Source organism: Hyla sarda, unplaced genomic scaffold (genome assembly GCF_029499605.1).
Source record: "Hyla sarda isolate aHylSar1 unplaced genomic scaffold, aHylSar1.hap1 scaffold_954, whole genome shotgun sequence".
Classification (NCBI taxonomy): domain Eukaryota; kingdom Metazoa; phylum Chordata; class Amphibia; order Anura; family Hylidae; genus Hyla; species Hyla sarda.
Genome location: NW_026610984.1, coordinates 113750 through 129464, shown reverse-complemented (window position 1 = coordinate 129464; position 15715 = coordinate 113750). Strand labels below are relative to the sequence as shown.

The 15715-nt window shown below is 48.1% G+C and overlaps 1 protein-coding gene across 1 annotated transcript; it reads left to right on the top strand.

Moving 5' to 3' along the window:
• The first annotated feature begins 2481 nt into the window (after window positions 1–2481).
• Window positions 2482–15237, top strand: LOC130350920 (protein O-mannosyl-transferase 2-like). Its single transcript, XM_056554901.1, has 8 exons — window positions 2482–2602; window positions 10607–10683; window positions 10768–10839; window positions 10914–10973; window positions 11049–11154; window positions 11588–11728; window positions 12648–12759; window positions 12831–15237. The coding sequence occupies exons 1-8, from the start codon at window positions 2482–2484 to the stop codon at window positions 12934–12936; spliced, it is 795 nt and encodes a 264-aa protein (XP_056410876.1). The 3' UTR covers window positions 12937–15237.
• Window positions 15238–15715: the final 478 nt, after the last annotated feature.

Here is a 15715-nt window from a genome sequence, read left to right as displayed (position 1 = left end):
AGGATAGGATCCACCTCAGGGGTGACCACCACTTTATTGGGGATAAAAGGTCTAGGGCATTCGGCCCTCAGCTTATTACGGCTGGACCTATCCAGAGATTTGCGTGCCCAAAGTTCTACATATTGGGCCACATGGGGGAGTGGTGACCAGTCGCCCGATCTCGGGTGGGAGATCGCGTCTGGGTGGAACAGGGGCTCTCCTAGGGCATCTAGGATAACATTGCCCTGCGTGGCAGGGTTGGCGTCGGTGTCGAGCGCCGTATCCCCAGCATCCTCTTCAATATTAGGATTGGACTCATAGTCCTCAGACTCATTGGAAGAACCCGAAGAATCCTCAGTAGAGGAGTCTACATAGGAGTCGGGTTTTGCCCGCCTAGCGGACTTATGCCTCTTGCCATGTAACTCCCCGAGGCCCAGGGGTCGAGCGGAGTCTGAAGCATGCTGGGGTTGACAGACCGGGGTAGGAACTGTCTGGAGCATATTATTATTATCTTCCCCTGCCGGGGAGTCGGAGGTGTGCTTCCTTTTATGGGAAGCTTTGCCCTTTTTTATCTGCGGTTCTCCACCGTGAAGTGAAGGGACTGGGGCATGGGAACCCTGTTGATGCGGGCCAGAGGACAACATGGAGGAGGCCAGGGCTGCTTGGACCGATCTGTTAATTAGGTCCTGAATCTGGGTGGCGGACATAAATTGTGCCGAATCCAGAGAGAGGGGTTCACCTCTGAGAGGGGCAGGTGAAGGTTCCTCAGCCATAATAACGGTAGTGGTAAAAAGGAACTTGGGTAGTGAACTAAGGGGTTAATTTATGCCTAATGTACACAGAAGCTAACTAGGCGGAATAAATTCCGATCCACAGAAAAACAATGTGTGGGGCACTACACTACCTACTCAAACACAGTACCGGGTTCCGATCCTCCACACCGCAGGCGAAGCACTGTCTTTGCGGTGGGAGGGGAGCCCGGAGTCTTAGCACCCAGGGGACGAAGTCTCGCGAGACTACGTCCCTCTGAGTCCTGATTGGAGGTCGCAGAGCGTCTCTCCACAAGCGCAGAGACGCCGCCCCCTTACTGAGCGCAGGCCGCAGTGAAAGCGGCCAGCCAGGGAGAAGAAGCTCCGCCCCCAGCCCGCGCGCGCGAACTCGGAGAAGAGGAGAAAGCGCAAGAAATGGCGAAGGGGGGGGGGGGGGGGGGGGGGGGGGGGGAGGGTCGGTGGCGATACTAGCGCAGGGGTAATAGGAAGACGCCGAAGCGGCGACAGAGTGAGAAAAAAGCCCAGAATCGGGAATTACCGGCGCTGGGTAGAAGTATAGAGGAGAAAAGAAGTGAGATAAAGGTATTACTATATATCACCTATAGAATAATATCACCTATAGAAGAATATCACCTATAGAACAATATCACTTATAGAATAATATCACAGAGATACAGAAAGTATAAATCACTGAATATAGAGTACACTTATCTTGGGTCTGCTATGAGCAGAAAGAAAGAGGAAGACCTATATGGGGGCAGTCCTTATATAGGGGCTACGGAGGAGGAGTGACTACTGTGGCCCTAGGACTGCTGGGAGTTGTAGTTTGAAGTTTTTTCTTTTATTAATTGATTACCAAAGTGTTCTGCTATGGGCATTATTAAAGAAAGAATAATGCATAAGATATGAGCCTCCTGTCTGATATATAACTAAGGATCAGTACAGGATAAGTAATGTAATGTATGTACACAGTGATCTCACCAGCAGAATAGTGAGTACAGCTCTGGGGTATAATACAGGATATAACTCTGGATCAGTACAGGATAAGTAATGTAATGTATGTACACAGTGACCTCACCAGCAGAATAGTGAGTACAGCTCTGGGGTATAATACAGGATATAACTCTGGATCAGTACAGGATAAGTAATGTAATGTATATACACAGTGACCTCACCAGCAGAATAGTGAGTACAGCTCTGGAGTATAATACAGGATATAACTCAGGATCAGTACAGGATAAGTAATGTAATGTATGTACACAGTGACCTCACCAGCAGAATAGTGAGTACAGCTCTGGAGTATAATACAGGATAAGTAATGTAATGTATTTACACAGTGACCTCACCAGCAGAATAGTGAGTACAGCTCTGGAGTATAATACAGGATAAGTAATGTAATGTATGTACACAGTGACCTCACCAGAACAATAGTGAGTACAGCTCTGGAGTATAATACAGGATAAGTAATGTAATGTATGTACACAGTGACTTCACCAGCAGAATAACGAGTGCAGCTCTGTATTGTAATACAGGATCAGTAATGTATGTGCACTGTGACCCCCCCCCCCCCAATCCTGTGATTTCTTCTCCTCCCTGTCTTCATGTATTGGGGTGAAGGGGTTTTCCTAAGGATTAGTGATGGTTTTGTGTTCGGTCTGATGCTGGATGAGTTGGGGTTAGTCAGGGTCCCCCTTTGTCCTGGACTCCCGGTTTGGTCCTCTGTCCCATCTATATGACTAACCCTACATTTTGCTCCCCTAGGGGCTGGGATCAGGGTGAGGTGACTTGCAGCCCGTATCTACGCGAGAGCCCCAACACCCTATGGAACTTGGAGGACCATGAGAATGGCAGACGTAAGTGTTCACTCCCTGTGTGTCACATTGTTGGGGGCAATGAAGGAGACCCCTATGTGGTAACTGACCCAACGTTAACAATGTTTAAATCCAAGGAGAACACATACGTTTGCGGATCAGCATAGTATATTTTATTAGTACAAGTTGATATAAAAAAAACTGGTATTAAAATCACATACAAAATAATGATAGTCACAATGGACCAAGACTAAAAGCGGTGGCTAAGGTAAGTTAAAGAGTAGCTCCCACCATCTTTTTTCTTCTGTCCCTATCTATTGGTAATCTATCCCTAACCCCCTCCCTGCCTTTTAAACATTTTTTATAACTTACAAAGTTGTCATCTTCAGCTCTTCTTGTGTTGCTGCGTTGTTGCATAAAGAGCTTAAAGGGCATCTTAGGTAAAGAACGAAAGGAGAGAAACAGTAAATATGCCAGAGGGTCTAAAGGGACCTGAACCCCCAGCACAGCCCCCACTAGTCACTTCACCATTTCCCAATAGGGAACTATTAGAGGACAGGACCAGAAAATGTGAGAAACCGTTCCCAACACCACAGCGCAAACATTGAGGCGGGATACTGGGGTTCAAAGTGTTTAGTAGAGCAGGGGTATGATACCAGCCCATTAACAGCTTATATTGCGTTTCCTTATAAGCTGTACAAATGGAAGCCCGGGAAGCCCTCTGCTAAATAATCTGCCACTGGCGAAGGGTGATAGTGGTGTTCAAGGCCTCCTCCCAACGACTCATGTAGCGGTGAGACGGGGCAGTAAAAGAAATATACTGAGAACGCCAATTGTCCATGAGCGCACAAAACTGTTGGGACAGGGGGTTATAGTTAGTAAAGAGAAGAGTAGCTGGAAGTAAGACGGACACCAAGATAAGTAATAGCAGAAGGAGAAGGCAGCCCTAGCAGACAGGAGAGGCGGGAGATTCAAAGGCAGAACTTCAGTTTTAGAGAGGTTAACCTTGTAGCCAGAAACAGTACCATAAGAGCGCAAGACTCGATAAAGGTTAGGTAGAGAAAGCATAGGATTGGTGAGAGTGAGAAGAACATCATCAGCAAAAAGGCACATTTTTAATTCCCTATCATGAAGAGTAACTCCTGAGATGTCCGCACACCCACGGATCATAGCAGCAAGGGGTTCGATGCAAAGATCAGAGGGGACAGCGGACATCCCTGTCTAGTACCATTATATAAAGGGAAAGGTGCAGCAGAGGCATGAGGGAAGAATAGAGACCCCACAGTGCTGTAAGGAAGGCACCCGTAATCCCAAATTTTCAGAGAGTGGCAAAAAGAAAAGGCCAGCCTAGCCTATCAAAGGCCTTTTCAGCATCCAAACTAAGGACAACAGCCTGTTCGGACCATCGATTTACCAAGTCTATTAAATCAATCACCCGTCTCGTATTATTACCCCCTTGTCTGCAAGGTATGAAGCCCACCTGGTCCATGAGGGATGGGAGGAGACAACAGAGACGGGCTGCCAAGACTTTAGAAAACAGCGTGAGGTCCGTGTTCATCAAGGCAATAGGCCTATAGCTAGAACAGTCATGCGGGTCCTTTCCCGGCTTGGGAATAAGGGTAAGCAGGGAATGTAGAAAAGACTGCGGGATCCCCTCCCCCCAAAAAAAAATAATTAAAGAGAGAAATGAGATGGGGGAAACAGCAAAGCAGAGAAGGTTTTATAATACAGGTAAGTAAAGCACAGGTCCCGGGGAACGTCCCGAAGGTAACAATTTAAGAACTTCCGTCACACCTCCCAGCGTGATCGGAGTGTTAAGAGTAGCCGATCAGTGGAAGTAAGGGAAGGGAGAAGGCATTCCAAAAGAAAGGAATCCAGTAGGATGTCCCGTTCCCCGGGATCTGAGGGGAGCTGGGAAGGAAGAGAGTAAAGTTTGGAATAGTAGTCCGTAAAAAGGCGAGAAATAGCATCAGGGTGATAGTGAAGATTACCTTAAGTATCCTACAGATACTTAAGCGGCACGGTCCCTCAAATGTCTAGCCAAGAGTGAGTGGGCTTTATTACTCTAATCATAAAACCGTTGTTTGGTGTAAAGAAGCTGCCGCTCCACTTTATGGAGAGCAAGGTCACTCGCTGGGGCACGAGTCTCAGGACCGAAAGGGAGGGAGTAGCAAGCAAGTCCGCCTCTAGTGTGCAAATTCATGTCCGCAACTCTGGGGAACGGGCCAAGGCATTGCATTTCAAACGGGAGCCCAGGGCAATACAGTGCCCTCGGATGACCAATTTATGAGCCTCCCAGAGGACCGCTTGAGAGGAGACAGACCCCTGATTGAGAGAAAAGTATTCAGCTATAGAGGCCTGGATCGAGTCCCGGGAGGGCAGATACTTAAAGAGTCATTGAGACGCCAGTGGCAATTGAAAGGAGCCAGAATGGTCAAAATGTGTCTCCTGAAGAAAAATTATGTCCGCCCTCTGCGTAACCAACTCCCGTTGCAAGAGGCGCCTCTGAGGGGGGGAATTGAGCCCCTTAACATTCAGAGAGGCACATTTATCCATGGTCAAGAATACAGGGGGACAAGGAAGCCAATGTGGATAATGCACTCACCCAAATGAGGGAGTCCCAAGACCGTGAGCCCCATGCGAGTGAACGGGAGTCAGGAGGAAGCATAGATGTCTCCAGGAACCTAAAAGAGGTAGAGGGGGGGACACAGAGGGAAACGGGGAAACAAGACATACAACTAGCAACAAAACAGATAAAGCAAAAGTACAAAGAAACAACAAGTTACGGAATAAACCATTGATCGCAGGGTCAAAGAGGAGGCACGGACCGGAAACAGTACCAGGGTGCTTTGGCAGTCTTAGAGCGCCACAGCATTTGGAAAGGCCTCAGTAGGGAGATGAGAGAACACCATCCGGGAAGATAAAACCAGCTCAGAAAAAGACCTCCCCATGAGGTCATGCCAAAGGCAGCAATAAAAAGACCGCCATAACCCGCAGAAGCAAGGATATAGGAAAACCACAACTGCCCAGTAACTTTGAAACTACAATAACAATGAGGGCAGTTTAGGAGTAACGCCAAAAACATCATAGTCCACAAGCAGTAGGTAGACACCAGCAGGCATCCAGTACTCAGGACACGGAAGTGCAGGAGGAACGCCAAGTCTGTCAGGAGGGGTTGCCTTCTTATTCCCCCCCAGACCATCGGTGGCTCACCGGCTGCCACACAGGAGGGAGGGGTGGAGGGGAGAGGCCCCAGTCCATTACTTGAGGAGCAGGAATGTCCAGGGCAGAGCAAAAAGCCCGGATGTCCAAGAAGGAACGCAAAACAGCAGAGCCTCCATCCTTGCGAGCTTGTAGGGCAAAAGGGAAGTTCCAGCGATAAGGGATGTGATGGTACCGGAGGACAGCCAAAAGCGGTTGGAGCATTTGCCTCTTCCGGATGGTGATCCATGAAAGATCTTGATACAATTGGATAGGGGCCCCATCAAAGTCCAAATTCCGCTGGGTGCGTGCCTTAACCATGATATCCTCCTTAAGTCGAAAGTCATTAACGTAGCAGATGACATCCCTAGGAGGGCGTTGGATGGCCTGGGGCGAAGGGCACGGTGGGCCCTATCCAGCTTGATCCGGACGGGCGGGGATTCGCCCAGGAGAAGGTTAAAAAATAGGCTCCAGCAAGGAGATCTTCATCCCGAGTGCCTCAGGGAGGCCTTGCACACGGATATTATGGCGACGGCCCCGGTTGTCTAGATCCTCCAGATGGTTATGTATGTCACTAAGGAATTCCGACTGAGCAGCCGCTTGAGCAACATAGTCCCTGGTAGAATTGTTAAGGATGGGTTAATGTGCGGCCTTAATCTGTGAGTGACTACCACTGTACTATTTTTTCCCGAGTGTCGACGTAAGAAAATCCACACCAGGCCAGGTTGGTATGAGTTCCCTCCTCGGTATCCCAGGGAGTTCTCTTTTATTACAGGAAGTAAATTTGGTTTTTACAAACTGTCAAAAGGGAGGATGAAAGGTAAAACTATGCGTCGTTCTATATGCTGATTGGTCATTTGAGCGTTTCGTAGCAGAAGTCATTTATGTTGCAAGGCTTCTGGCTTGAGATTTCTCCATCTTTCCACAAAGCCCAAAGTTTAGACGTCTTGTCTCCATCTCAAGGTTCTAGTCTTGATTACGGGCAAAGAGCAACTGAAATGTCTTGAAATAAGGAAAGCAAAGTTCTTCTGCAATATTTAGCAATGGTGTATAGCATTTTAGCAAAGGCATATGAGTATAGATATAGCGATCAATGTATCAGAATATTATAGACCCAACAGAATTGTGGGTCTCCTCCAAAGTTTTAACCCGGTCAGAAACATGTTTGTAAGTCCTGACGGATGGAGACAATTTCTGCTCGACAGGCGTCCCTGACTTCAGAAATTAAGGAGCGAAAATCCTCTTTAGAAGGGATATGCGATAAAAGCTGGGAGAAGTCAAATGGTGTCGGTGTAGGAGCAGGATGACCCGAGGACTCCAGATCCATGCCAGGTAGACCGGGACGGTGCCCCCCCCCCCCCCTCCATCTGGGGATGAATGGGTGCCAGGCATCGGGGCAGGAGATACCACAGCTGCCAGGGGTGCAGGTACAGAGTGCTCCGCAGGGGGAGCAGGCAGGTGTTGTACCCTAGGAGATTTGGGGGCAGAAATGTCCAGAGTCCCCAGGATCTGGGAGGGAAAGGGGAGAGGCCCAATCCTTTAGAGGCCAGCAGGAGATCCAGAGAGGCACCCAGGGGATACCTGAGCAGCAGGGGAGGTAGGCAGTTCTAATGGAACCCAGGTGGAAGCCCAGGTGGTCTGGAGAGCGTCCAGGGGCCCTTTTATAGTGAGGGCACAGCAGGTGGGGAGAGAGGCAGGGGGCACAGAGCCTCAATGAGGTGAGGAGAGCACAGCGGTCCGTACCTGATCGCTCACAGGAGACTGCGCTGATCTCAGGGCTTCCTCTGCTGCAGCCGGCTCCACAAGCTGCGCACGTAGATCCCTCCCCACAGGATCGGAGGACACCGGAGCAGGAAGGTGAGGAGCAGTGGGGTTCAGGTTCGGGTGCACACGCAGCTGTTCATGCACAGCAGACACCCCGGGATTTGCGGCTGGGAGCGCAGGCTGTAAGTGGGAGCAGGGGGTCTTCTAGACAACCTTGGAGAGGATTTCCCCATAAAGCTAGCGGCGGTCAGGGCTTATTCAGCAGGGTAGAAGACCTCGTGGCGCCGGAGCTCTAGTACCGCGCAGCTATCTTCTTCAGCGCCTCGCCCCCCCTACAGCTGTATGGGCATGCTGGCAGTTGTAGTTTTGCAGCAGCTGGAGGCACCCTGATGATTACATGTCTGGGGGACGGGCTGCGCGTGATTCTAGGCAGCCAATGCGTTCACTGCACTCGCTCCCGCCTGTCTAATTGACAGGCAGGGAGCAAGCGCAGGCTGAATGAATTAGGACCGGCATCGGTCCGAATTCAAGCGTGACATCATGCCAGGAATAAGTGTTCAGCTCACAACCAAGAATCCGAGGTATAGGTGGTGAAAGGATGGATCCCCACCGACCAAAACCAGACCAGAACTATAGAAATATATTAACCAGACCATAAATATATAAACCAGACCAGAACTATAGAAATATATAAACCAGACCATAAATATATAAACCAGACCAGAACTATAGAAATATATAAACCAGACCAGAAATATATAAACCAGACCAGAACTATAGAAATATATAAACCAGACCAGAAATATATAAACCAGACCAGAACTATAGAAATATATAAACCAGACCAGAAATATATAAACCAGACCAGAAATATACAAATATATAAACCAGACCAGAACTATAGAAATGTATAAACCAGAACTATAGAAATATATAAACCAGACCAGAAATATAGAAATGTATAAACCAAAACTATAGAAATATATAAACCAGACCAGAAATATAGAAATGTATAAACCAGACCAGAAATATATAAACCAGACCAGAACTATAGAAATATATAAAACAGACCAGAAATATATAAACCAGAACTATAGAAATATATAAACCAGACCAGAAATATAGAAATATATAAACCAGACCAGAACTATAGAAATGTATAAACCAGAACTATAGAAATATATAAACCAGACCAGAAATATAGAAATGTATAAACCAGAACTATAGAAATATATAAACCAGACCAGAAATATAGAAATGTATAAACCAGAACTATAGAAATATATAAACCAGACCAGAAATATAGAAATGTATAAACCAGACCAGAAATATATAAACCAGACCAGAACTATAGAAATGTATAAACCAGATCAGAAATATAGAAATGTATAAACCAGAACTATAGAAATGTATAAACCAGACCAGAACTCTAGAAATATATAAACCAGACCAGAACTCTAGAAATATATAAACCAGACCAGAACTATAGAAATATATAAACCAGACCAGAACTCTAGAAATATATAAACCAGACCAGAAATATATAAACCAGAACTCTAGAAATATATAAACCAGACCAGAACTCTAGAAATATATAAACCAGACCAGAACTATAGAAATATATAAACCAGACCAGAACTCTAGAAATATATAAACCAGAACTATAGAAATATATAAACCAGAACTATAGAAATATATAAACCAGACCAGAAATATAGAAATGTATAAACCAGAACTATAGAAATATATAAACCAGACCAGAACTCTAGAAATATATAAACCAGACCAGAACTCTAGAAATATATAAACCAGAACTATAGAAATATATAAACCAGAACTATAGAAATATATAAACCAGAACTATAGAAATATATAAACCAGAACTATAGAAATATATAAACCAGAACTATAGAAATATATAAACCAGAACTATAGAAATATATAAACCAGACCAGAACTCTAGAAATATATAAACCAGAACTATAGAAATATATAAACCAGAACTATAGAAATATATAAACCAGAACTATAGAAATATATAAACCAGAACTATAGAAATATATAAACCAGACCAGAAATATATAAACCAGACCAGAAATATATAAACCAGAACTATAGAAATATATAAACCAGACCTCAAGGATCTCCCCATCCCAGATGGTACACAATAATAATTGGAGACAATGGGGGAGATTTATCAAAACCTGTGCAGAGGAAGAGTGGTGCAGTTGCCCATAGCAACCTATCAGATTGCTCTAAAGAGGCCTGTGGAAAATGAAAGAAGCAATCTGGTTGCTATGGGCAACTGCACCACTCTTCCTCTGCACAGGTTTTGATAAATCTCCCCCAATGTGTTTAAAAGATGCAAAAAAAAAATGATTATACAATTATTAGACCATTTGATTGTGGATAAATCATGCATTGTCTCCAATTATTATTGTGCTGGGATGGGGAGATGTGGTTAATATATTTCTATATTAGAGAGATGTTGTACATAAATACAAAACCTTAAGGTGACAGTGCCCATTTAAATAAGGCAAAGTGCAAGGGAAGACATGTTATGATCCTCCCTCAGGGTAATGTCCACAACAATATAACTTATCTATAGGAAATCCTTATACAGAGTAAATAATGTAATAACAAAGTAATAGAAACCTATTTTACTGAACCCGACGTTTCGCTCACAGCTTCATCCGGCAGTACGTCTGCATTCTGTTTCCCACTAGGGATTTATGTTTCTATTACTTTATTACATTATTTACTCTGTATAAGGATTTACTATAGATAAGTTATATTGTTGTGGACATTACCCTGAGGGAGGATCATAACATGTCTTCCCTTGCACTTTGCCTTATTTGACTTACCTTAGCCACCGCTTTTAGTCTTGGTCCACTGTGACTATCATTATTTTGTCTGTGATTTTAATACCATTCAGTGTTTTTTTTTTTTATATCAATTTGTACTAATAAAATATACTATGTTGATCTGCAAACATGTGTTCTCCTTTGATTTAAACATTGTTGGGTCTGTGTATCTGGTTGTCTGTGTGTCTCTTTTGACGACATCTTCTCTCTTTTATAGTCCCAAACATCTCGGTCTCCATCCTGAAGCCGACGTTCCTGGAGGCACTGGTAGAGTCCCATATTGTGATGCTGCGGGTGAGGGGCTGCGCCATCATTGGGAGGGGTGCAGGGGGTAAAAGGGCCTCTTGGGTCCTAACCGGTTGTTGCTTTGCTTATAAGGCGAACAGTGGCCTGAAGCCTAAGGAGCACGAGGTGACCTCCAAACCCTGGCACTGGCCGGTCAACTTCCAGGTAAGAAGACCCGCAGGCCCAGCCCCCATTGTCCAGCCATGTGACCTTATTAATGGTGATTTCTTCCCTCACAGGGTCTCCGCTTCTCTGGTGTGAATGCTACAGATTTCCGGATCTATCTTTTGGGCAATCCGGTGAGTTTGTGTCCTTGTTATGTGGAGTCGTGGTGGTGGTGATCTGATGAGTGATCCTGGATCCTCCTCTTCTAGGTGATCTGGTGGCTAAATCTGGGCGGCCTGGTCCTGTACGTGGTGCTGGGACTGGGTGGTGCCGTGTCCTTACAGCGTGGCTTCTCTGTATCCAGGGAGGTGAACGGTAAGGTCCAATCGCTGTCCCAGGTGGAGCTGTGGTGGTCTGAGGCATCTGTAACCAGGGGTGGGTGGTTGTAGGGATTGGTGGCCCGGGGTGGGTGGTTGTAGGGATTGGTGGCCCGGGGTGGGTGGTTGTAGGGATTGGTGGCCCGGGGTGGGTGGTTGTAGGGATCGGTGGCCCGGGGTGGGTGGTTGGAGGGATCGGTGGCCCGGGGTGGGTGGTTGGAGGGATCGGTGGCCCGGGGTGGGTGGTTGGAGGGATCGGTGGCCCGGGGTGGGTGGTTGGAGGGATCGGTGGCCCGGGGTGGGTGGTCGGAGGGATCGGTGGCCCGGGATGGGTGGTCGGAGGGATAGGTGACCCAGGGTGGGTGGTCGGAGGGATAGGTGACCCAGGGTGGGTGGTCGGAGTCATTGGTGACCCGAGGTTTGTCTTTCAGATGTCTTCACCCTTCTCCTGGAGAGCGGCGGTCAGCTGATGCTGGGGTGGCTGCTCCATTACTTACCGTTCTTCTTCATGGGCAGAGTGCTCTATTATCACCACTACTTCCCGGCTATGCTCTTCTCCAGCATGCTGACCGGTGAGTGCTCTATTATCACCACTACTTCCCGGCTATGCTCTTCTCCAGCATGCTGACCGGTGAGTGCTCTATTATCACCACTACTTCCCGGCTATGCTCTTCTCCAGCATGCTGACCGGTGAGTGCTCTATTATCACCACTACTTCCCGGCTATGGTCTTCTCCAGCATGCTGACCGGTGAGTGCTCTATTATCACCACTACTTCCCGGCTATGGTCTTCTCCAGCATGCTGATCGGTGAGTGCTCTATTATCACCACTACTTCTCGGCTATGCTCTACTCCAGCATACTGACCGGTGAGTGCTCTATTATCACCACTACTTCCCGGCTATGGTCTTCTCCAGCATGCTGACCGGTGAGTGCTCTATTATCACCACTACTTCCCGGCTATGGTCTTCTCCAGCATACTGACCGGTGAGTGCTCTATGATCACCACTACTTCCCGGCTATGCTCTTCTCCAGCATACTGACCGGTGAGTGCTGAGCTTTGTTGTTTGCCACCATTCTCTGTGATGTAGATGGGGGCGGCCATGTTCTGTCGATCTTCTGCGGTGGTCGGTGATGTCCGGGTGTGGTAGATGTATAGACCTGGTGGATTGTGCGGGAATGATGGGAGTTGTAATTTTGCAACAGCTGGAGAACCACAGGTAGAGTAACACCGCCCTATAGTCCCCGTCATCGCCCTCAGATTGACTTCTTATGATGCAATGCATTGTGGCCCGGGGGTCCTGCCTGGACCCTTTAATGATATTTGGGGGGGGGGGGGGGGTGTTGTTGAACGTGTAGTGCAGCTGCCTGTATCACCTGACTGTACAATCCTGGACTTTAAGCTGCTGTCACACTACAACTCCCATCATGCCCTGCTGCTTGTATATTTTGTGTATGTAGCAGTCATGTGACTCTTGTCTCTCTCTGTACAGCGGTGACGTTCTCGTCCCTTCTCCGCCTGTGCTCGGCCGTCCTGTCCCCATCACATGGACGCAGGGTGTATGCGGCAGGGATCAGCGTTCTGGCCGGGCTCCTCCTATACAGGTAGAGTGATAGATCTGCTGGTAGTGATCAGCGGCGCCCCTCCGTGCTCATGACTCCTGTTGTTCTTGCAGCTTTCACCTCTTCCATCCTCTGGCCTATGGCATGGTGGGATCTCTGGCGGATGAAGCGGACAGCCCCATGGCCGGACTGCGCTGGATGGACTCCTGGGACTTCTAATGAGCGACGCTGTAGTCAGGTGACTGAACATATGGAGCGGACCTGGGTGCAGTAAATACCCTCACCGGGGGCTGCACCCTGTAGTTATTACCCCGGTGGGGGAGAGGGACTCCTCATGAGAAGTTGATGTCACACGGCCCAGTGATCCCCGCGCCTGTCATGGATGATCGCACGTAGTTGCAGGCATGTTCCCAGCGGTCTCCCATCTTCCAGTCACGTCCATGCAGCTGCTCATCTATTAACCCCTCACGTGCATGCTCCATCACAGGATCCACCAGTGTTGACATGTGCTCGGTGTCCTGGTTATAGTGCCTGGGGATGTAGCAGAGCTGAGGAGCTACACATGTGACTGGAGACATTACAGGGATCACCAGCTGTAGTGCAGGAATGATGAGACTTGTAGTACCCATCCAGCACCCGTTATAGTCCTGACGTCTTAAATCAGCTGATGCTCTCTGCTACAGACTGCAGTTGGTTTCAGGAGGAGTGTGTCGGTGTGTGGGGGCCCCTCCGTTGCGGTGTGTGAGGGCCCCTCCGGTGCGGTGTGTGGGGCCCCTACGGTGCAGCGTGTCGGTGTGTGGGGTCCCTCCGTTGTCGGAGTGTGGGGCCCCTCCGGTGCAGTGTATCAGTGTGTGGGGCCCAATACATTTCTTGGCTGAGGAGACCCTCAGTCTTCTTGCTTATTAACCCTTGTGATGCTGATGGGGGGGGGGGGGGGATGGCATGGAGGCTCCTGCCTGTGGCCCGTGGATGTGGTTGCCATGGGGATGCAGGATGGGAAGGCGCAGTACATTAGGATGGACCAGATCCTCACCGCTTGGGGACACCTAATTACCCTGCAGGATGCCGCTCCGGTAATTGTACCTAACCGCCTTAACCCCTCGCTTTCCCAGCTGCTCCGGTAATTGTACCTATCCACCTTAACCCCTCGCTCACCTATATGCTCCGGTTATTGTACCTAACCGCCTTAACCCATCGCTCACCCGACTGCTTATACCTAACCTCATAACTTCTTGTTAACCTTCAGAAGAGGTGCGCCATTCTTCTGCGGTTCCTCGATGGTGATGGAGTCCTGATCTTCTGTCCGTATCTTTTCATGGCGCCCACTCTCTTGCCCGGTGATGTCTGGAGCGGAGCTGCTCTGCGTGTTTGGGTCTCTGCGTGTTTGGGTCTCTGCGTGTTTGGGTCTCTGCGTGTTTGGGTCTCTGCGTGTTTGGGTCTCTGCGTGTTTGGGTCTCTGCGTGTTTGGGTCTCTGCGCGTTTGGGTCTCTGCGCGTTTGGGTCTCTGCGCGTTTGGGTCTCTGCTTTGCTCGTTCGGATCTCTACGTGTTTGGGTCTCTACGTGTTTGGGTCTCTACGTGTTTGGGTCCCTGCTCTGTGCGTTCAGGTCTCTGCAGATCTTTCGTCCTCGGTTCTACCTCTCCGGCCCCCTGGTGTCCAGATCTTCTCCTCTACGTCGGGCTCCTATATATGGTTCCAGGATCTCCTCCGACCTCACCACATGACCTCTCTGAGGAGATCGTTTATCCATGTGATGATGCTTTGCCTCGGGATTATTTCTTGTGCACAGTGTGCGGGACATTGAGTCCACAGTCTATGGGACCGGCAGATGGTGGAATGTGTAAGGGGACTAATTCATGGGGACACCGCTCACCCGGGACACGTAGTCTGGATGCTGGAGATGGCTGAACCCAAGATGGTTACCCACTGGAGTATATGAGAACCTGGGCTGAGGATGGGGGTAGTAAGGGGTGTATGATGATCAGGAGAGGAGCTGACGTCAGTACTGATCCTCCCGGGGATGGTGACCACTGTTTGGACGGCAGACATGTCTGGAGTGAGGTGTGAAGGTTCGGTCACTGGGATACCAGGAGAGAGGAGCTGATGTTACTCCAGAATCTCCCGGGATCCTGATCCCAACATATCAACAAGATCAGTGAGAAGACCCCGAGCCTCATCCCATGACCTGTGATCTGTTCTGCCCTGTGAGGGGACATTGTCCTGTGAACTGCCGAATCCTCTGCGGACGTTTTGTGTGTTATTACTGTGAATAAACGTGGGTGCCGTGCTCCCGTAGAGACGTGGGTGCCGTCTTCCTGTCTCTCGCTCTGTTCATATATGATCCCTGTCACAATCCTCCTGTCTGCCAGCTGTCAATCAAGGAAGTGTGTCCATGACATAGGTGATGACGCATGGACACAGCAGGACTAGTATGTGTCCAAGCAGGCGGGGGGCAGTTGTCTGACTGGCTTTTTCTATATGAAATATTGAAAATTTTCTAATTAAAGCAATTGAAAAACCTATTGGTTATACATGCTTTACAACATAGCAAAAGTTATTGTATCTGACAGCGCCCATTTAAATTTTAGGCTTTGCTTATGCTAAAAATATAAACCAATATGTTAAAGATTTAAGAGCAAAAGCTAAAGATGTCTGAACTACCATATTTTTGGTTGAAAAAAGGCTGTCCCTGCAGATTTGCCTGTGTGCGGAGACAAAATACAGGAAGTGTGGGCAGGAAAAAATACAGGAAGTGTGGGTGGGACAAAATACAGGAAGTGTTGGCGGGACAAAATACAGGAAGTGTTGGCGGGACAAAATAATTTAAATGTGGGCGGGACAAAAGACTGGAAATGTGGGCAGGACAAAATAATTAAAATGTGGGCGAGACAAAATAATCGAACTGTGGGCGGGGCAAAATACTTGAAATCACTAGTCAGACCACACATGGAATACTGTGTACAGCACTGGTCAGACCGCGCATGGAATACTGTGTACA

Bases quoted from the DNA above. Each gene is read 5' to 3' on its own strand.
- LOC130350920 (XM_056554901.1), top strand. From the start codon at position 2,482: ATGACTAACCCTACATTTTGCTCCCCTAGGGGCTGGGATCAGGGTGAG. The intron at 10,684-10,767 runs GTGAGGGGCTGC...TTTGCTTATAAG, and splicing joins CCCATATTGTGATGCTGCGG to GCGAACAGTGGCCTGAAGCC. The intron at 10,974-11,048 runs GTGAGTTTGTGT...CTCCTCTTCTAG, and splicing joins TCTATCTTTTGGGCAATCCG to GTGATCTGGTGGCTAAATCT.